The sequence below is a fragment of the Uloborus diversus genome, chromosome 5 (genome assembly GCF_026930045.1).
Source record: "Uloborus diversus isolate 005 chromosome 5, Udiv.v.3.1, whole genome shotgun sequence".
Lineage (NCBI taxonomy): Eukaryota > Metazoa > Arthropoda > Arachnida > Araneae > Uloboridae > Uloborus > Uloborus diversus.
The window spans coordinates 9769410-9776022 of record NC_072735.1 but is presented as its reverse complement, the minus strand read 5'-3'; the positions used below and the strand labels follow the sequence as shown (position 1 = coordinate 9776022).

The 6613-nt window shown below is 32.6% G+C and overlaps 1 protein-coding gene across 1 annotated transcript in view; it reads right to left on the bottom strand.

Annotated features, from left to right (window-relative positions):
• LOC129222436 (serine/threonine-protein phosphatase 4 regulatory subunit 3A-like) overlaps positions 1-4936 on the bottom strand; it is a 46201-nt gene extending 41265 nt beyond the window's left edge. Inside the window, exon 1 of the mRNA XM_054856950.1 lies at positions 4895-4936. Within this exon, the coding sequence (XP_054712925.1) occupies positions 4895-4936 (42 nt within the window). The remainder of the gene's footprint in view (positions 1-4894) is intronic.
• Positions 4937-6613: the final 1677 nt, after the last annotated feature.

Genomic DNA, 6613 nt, shown 5'->3' with positions numbered 1-6613 from the left:
CGAGAACTTTTAAAACTTCATTTCTTGCCTATTATGTTCTTTCCAGCAAAGAAAGATCTTCCACTGCACTGATCTTTTGTGTACAGAACTACCCTGTTGTAATTTATCTGGACGAAAATAAAATTTGTTTCGTCTTTAAATGGGCAGTTCTCAAAAGGTGGGAACAAAAAACTTAATTCTGAGCAATTTTTAAAATTTCGAAATTTGACATCAATTTTGTTTTTATTGCATAGTATGTACACCTAGAACATCCTATACAAACATTAAAAGACAGCAAGTATTAAAATTAATAAATAGCAAATTTAATGATCGATCTGTAGGTAACAGATTTTGGACATCATTATAATGTAAGTTTTACAGTTTTTGATCTTTTCCAATGAAAATGTTATCTATTTTTATATTCTGCAATGAAAAATAAAGGATTTAAAGTACTTGAATGACTTTAAATAATAAAATTTTGTTATGGTTTCGCAGAATCCGAAAAAAAAAAAAATTCCCAACCATTTTGCCAGGTGATGAAGTCGCCAAAACTGACGATGTTGGTAAAAACCGGTATTCTCGCTAGTAACCCTTCACTTATTGTAAGATGTGAGTTGTCACTAATCTGAATTTGCTTGGCGATTTTTGTGCCGTTTTTACTTAAATGTGTTCCGTTACGATCATAACTTGTGTTTCTACTGTTATTAATGTAATGTTCAATGCATAACGTATTAATCGTGCAAAATGTCAACGGATTGAAGGAATTGACATCATATTAGCCTTCTCTATTAAGGTTACAAGACAGAAGATCATTTATAATAATGAATAAATGGACAGAATTATCAACGTCTAGATCGTCACACAATTTGGACATCTGACATGTATGTTTAAGAAAAATGATTTTGCTTCAAAGATACTGCATAAAAATATATAAAGACACTTTAAAATAATTAACAATTGATTTTGAGGATCGAAAAATACCTTTAAAACATATAAATCATATATTTAGTTCTCAAATAATAGCATTGTCAAGATCGTAATTTTTGGACATACATCAAACTTCCATTTTTTCTAAAATTGTTTACAACATTAATAATCCTTCTTTAATTTTTTAATTTGTGGAAAATATTATCAAAAAAAATATTAAGTTTGAGATTCATGGCCTTAATTTTTTTTTTTGAAACGTATGGAAGTAATATAAAAAAACATTTTTTTAATGGTACATTTGCTCATTTAACGTTTTGGTATGTCCAAAATTGTGCCATTTAGCAAAGAAAATATTTTTTTAAGGGTATTTAGCCCTTTAAGACCTGAAATATTTTCTTGAGAGCACATGCAAGCAACGGTTTTCTTGTCTCCTAAAGCCTGGAAAGATACAAGTGACGCCATCTGTCGAGAAAATGGATACTACACATCTTTGGCTATCCAGCACGATCGTCCGATTCCGGCGTTTGTTACATAAAATGATCTAGGAAGCTAAAATTTGAATGATGTTCGACCCGCACGATCGTGTAATCTGGGGCTTAAAGGGTTAAAGAGCATTTTTTCCACAATTTATGTCAATTCTTGTCTCTATACAGTATCATAATTTAGCTCAAAAATTTTTGAGTTTATTAAAATGAAAGTTATTTGGTGTTGAAGCTTCAAAGTTGAGGTCTGTGCTTGCTCCCACCTTTTGAGAACTGCCCGAATTCCATCATCCTTCCCTTTAATAATGAATGTACTGATTAGTTTGATAATCCTTAAAGTATTCTTGACATTGGTGCCAAAACTCTGATGGATTTGAGCAAAGAAACAAATGTTGTTGGGTACGGACGGTACTTTCTGATCATTTAGTTAGGAAAACCTAAAGCACCGATCCGGTCACATGGTACAACTAAGACGACAGAACACACGTTTTGCGTGAACCTTCCAGTACTTTACTTTTAAAATATATCACAGGACCTAAAATCGTTGCTTTCAAGAAATGAAGGCTTCACTCTATCTCTCTATGTTTTATCTATTCTCAATTGACATATCACAGTAGGAAATTTCATAACAAAAAGCAGAGCTGACTTTTTTATTGTCCTTTGGCAACGGATTAAATATTTATTTCAGTTCTCGCTCAACAATAGGTTAAAATAAATATTAATCATTTGGGAGATATTACCACCCAATGTTCAAATTAATTAACAAAAACGTTTCCCATTCGATCTATCACGCTTCGAAACCGTGCTTGCCAACCCTTAATTACACACAAAATTTTTTATCAAAATCGGTCCAGCCATTTAAAAGCCTTATGGTGAAACGTCCGCACAGAAGATTTTTATATATTAAGATATAAATATATTATTCTATTTTTTATTCCTGATTCAACGTATTTTTTCTAACTAAAATAAATTCTAAATATTTATATCTCGGAAGAGAAATGTTTCAATTTTCTCTGTTTATGTCATCCCCCCCCCCTGCTTTTATTCATCGAGTGTTTTAAAGGGCAGTTAGAGAGTTAACTGCCCTTGAAAACGCTCCTAAAACAAGCAAGGGGTGTGTGTACTTATTTGATTACTAGCGAAGCAATGGGGGGGGGGGGGGGCATTCCGGTTAAACATTTCAGAAATCTGACAAGCCTACATAAAACGGACAACACAAAATTGAGCTTCTACTGTACGTATCAAAATTTCTGATATTTTCGAATCCTGGTCAGAAAATACAATGTCAAATTTACATGCAGCTGATGCCAGGTTTTCGGAAAGAAGTCTGGCTGACCAGATGCACCTGGATGTAGATTCACCAATGCTATCTTTGAGTTGTTCTGTTATCTTCATGAGACTTAAGTTAATATTTTACGCACATTTCCAGTTTAGAACTATTCTATTGAAAAATAACTTCTATATGAAAATTCATTCTGATAAAAAAAAATGGATTTACATTTATTTACTTAAATTCTTGTTATTTAATCTTTAGTCACAAGAATTTTCATTACTTCTACCACAGTCTATTGCTGCTGGTGGTAGTGATTTGACAAAAAGGGTCAAGTTCTAATTTGGTGAATAGGTCATTTTATTGAATAGAAACCGGGACATGTAAGCAAGTAATGTATTTGCGCATTTAGGTGAAGGCGCCTACATGGCAATCTTGGGGGGTTAGTGAGTGTAGTGAGCACAAGCTGGAGCCTCTTCATAAACAAATAAAATCATCAAAATAATACCAGGACAATCAATATTAATTTTTTGGCAGCCCATGACACATTGATGTGCGGATAAGAATTTACACACCATGAATGAACAAGTTGAAATGAGCTTTAGAGAGTTCATTTCTGTAAGAAAAAGAGATACAAGTTTGACAAATACATAAATAAAAAATTCAGTAACGTCAGAAACCAGCTGTTTGAATAAATAAATTATATTGTAAGAATGAAAAAAAAAGTTTCAAAAATCATGTCTGGTTGTTTTTTAGAGTAAAACTTATTTTTAAAGTTGAATATTGTGAAGGCATTTAACTCCTTCGTTTAAAATGAAAGCTACACATGAAATTTCTCATGATAGGTAGCATTAGTTCTTCTAAACATATACCTATCTAATTTTTAACGAAAATATTCACAAGTATGAGAAAAATAAAAATATTTCAAATGATGGGCTAACAAAAATCATAGATTTCGTTCTTTTTTAAAATCGAATCAATGAAGGTCGAACTATTAATAAAATTGTTAAGACCCGCGTAACGAATAAAAGATCATGATTCCCGTTTTGTAAAAGAGAATAAATATTTTTAAAAATTTAGATAGTGACATTTGCGACTGAAATTGAAGAAAAAACATGATGTAAGCTACAAGGGAAAATTTGCCTAGACGATAAAGAGATACCATGTACATGCGCAGTAATATTTCAAAATATGACAAAATGGCGCCAAAGTTCGGATTCTTTTTCTACCTGCCATTACTGAATCCGCAGTGCTAATTCCCATTACGTTAAAGTAAAGAAAATACAGAATCAGTTGACTGCACAATAAATAAACCTAAGTCAGTGGCGAGAAATCAAAAAATAATAAATTTAAGACTTGAAGCAGCTAAAAAGAAAGCAAAATATAAAGATAAAATAATGCAAACAGCGCAATCATTGTTACTGAAGTGTCATACAGAAGTACACAAACCTGGGATGGATTCTTTCGCCTAATTTCTAACTCGATTCGTTTTTCCATATTTTTTTACTGTCAAAGTTTAGACTAACACAAGAAAAGATATTATAGAAATAGGAAAAATAAAACCTCAGAACAGCTTCGTTCGCCGCAAGTTTGAAATTTGGAGCGTTACGGTTACAGGTATAAATATTTATTCCGAAATAAAAGAAAAAAAAAAACACATTGATCTTCATAACTTCAAAAACTCCAATAATGCGAAATTTATGCGTTAATAATTCAAAAAACTTTATTTGAAAAGACCTTCCTAATGAAACATGATCAAAAAGGCATTCCAACACAGCAAGAGCTACTGTTGCCATGGCAACAGGCTAAAACACCCCAAAACTTTAAACTTAAAAATAAATACACTCGATAACTCGAAGCTTATAACTCGAATATTCCTTTATCTCTAAGCTTTAATTGGGTCGCAGACTCTTGAGGCTGTTGTGGAAACTTCCCATACCTCGAACTACCAATAACTAGAACGTTTTAGCCGGTCCCTTGGGACTTTGAGTTAATCGAGAGTTGACAACAGAAAACTTTGGAGAAAACAAAAGTTTCACTTTCCTGAATTTTCCAATGAAAACACAATTTTAAGATGGCCAGCGATTCTTCTTTTTTCGAGAAGCGTTCGCGCTCCCCTCCTGGAAAATCTTCATTTTTGTACTGAACCATGCTCGAAAGAGCAATTAAATCTTTTATACATTAAAAAATAAGTTAACATATAACGTTAAAATAAAATATGATTTACTTAACTTACATGGTCCAGCTCTAATGAAATGATGATTGACCATAGCAGCATAGCGTAGGTTTCTGCCCCCCCCCCCTCGGGGCAGGCACCAAATTTGCCGCCCCTCTTACATTGTCTGGCAATGTCCCCCCCCCCCCCCACACACACACACAACGAAAAAACGACATGCTTAATATTTTACAGAACGAAAACAAGATTTTATCATCTGAAACATGTTTTACATTTTAATATATTTTTACTTCAACAGGAAATACTGTTGATCGAAACATTCTAATAAATATTTTTCAAAAACTACTGCATTATGAGAGACTTTCCCCAGGTAAAAACATTTAAAACATAATCTAAAACAGTGTATACTGGTAGTATTTCTTAAATTTTTTATTGAAAAGAAGAAGAAGAAAAAAATATGAATATAAATTACCTGATCGATATTTTTTTCAATACTTGAAAAGATTTTTTCTTCTTAACCTAAAATTTTAATTTTCTACTTTTCATCAACGAAAATTCTTAAGCAACACTATCAATATCGATTCTATCAGTCGTTTCTGTAAAATGTTGTATAAAATGTCATTTTTTTTAACCTGACCTCCTGAATCCAAATATGCAGGCCCGGATCTGCGTACCCGCAGACACGGTCTTAGGGGACTCGACTTCCCAAGAAACTGAAAAAAAAAAAAAAAAATAGCACTAAAACTTATTAACGTTGCAAATATACACCGCTGGCTTCTGGAGAGAGGCCCTGCAGATTTAGTTGCAGGGGGTCCAAAATTTATAGATCCGGACCTGCAAATGTCATCACTGTTTCCCCCTTACCCACCCCGTTTTGGAGTTCTGGAGATCAACCTCCTCTCTCTCCGAATTTTTTCTAAGCCAATATTTTTTTTTTTGGAGTGGGAGGGAGCGTTATATTAATCTTCAACATTCTTCTGGGGGACAAGGGAAAAGAAAAGTTTTAAAAAGATGAGCATTTTTAGCAAAGGAGGGACCCTCAGGGTGGTACTCCCCCCCCCCCTAAAATATTTAAAAAATCATCAAAACGAACTGTTTTTTCTTTTTTCCATAGTTTGTTTTAGATTGTACTTTTTGATGTACAATCATTTACTTTTCGATGTAAAATCTAAGTACAGTAAAACCTGTAAAGTTGACCACCTTTGTAAGTTGACCACCTGTCTATGTTGAACGCTTTTGTCAGGAACGGAATTAGTCCTATCTTATATAATGAAAGAAAACCTCTGTAACTTGACCACCTCTCTATCTTGACCACCTGTCTATCTTGACCACTAATGTACACCAAGTTTGGTTTGGAGTATTGTAAAAAACCCTTTATAAGTTGACTACTTGGTTTATTATTTTAAATTTTATTTAGCAAATTATTTTTTTATTTTTTTTAAAGATTTCCAAGAATATTTTTGATGCCAGACCAGCATTTTACCAACTAAATGAAACGGCAGCATAACTAAACCTCCTTTTGAGTTTAACCACATGGGAAAACTACTAAGAACCCTTGTTTTTCTTCTGTTGTTAAGCGAAAAATTTGTAATTTTTGATTGGCTATAAATTTTTAGGAACTATTAATATAAAATGAGTAACTTTTCGTAAACAATAAGGCTTTTTTTTTTTTTTTGATCAGTTTACTGAAATTTTAAATTTGCACGACACATTATACGTCATTCTGGGAAAATAATCTCTAAAAATATTTGAAAAACATCTTAAATTATTGTTTCAAAG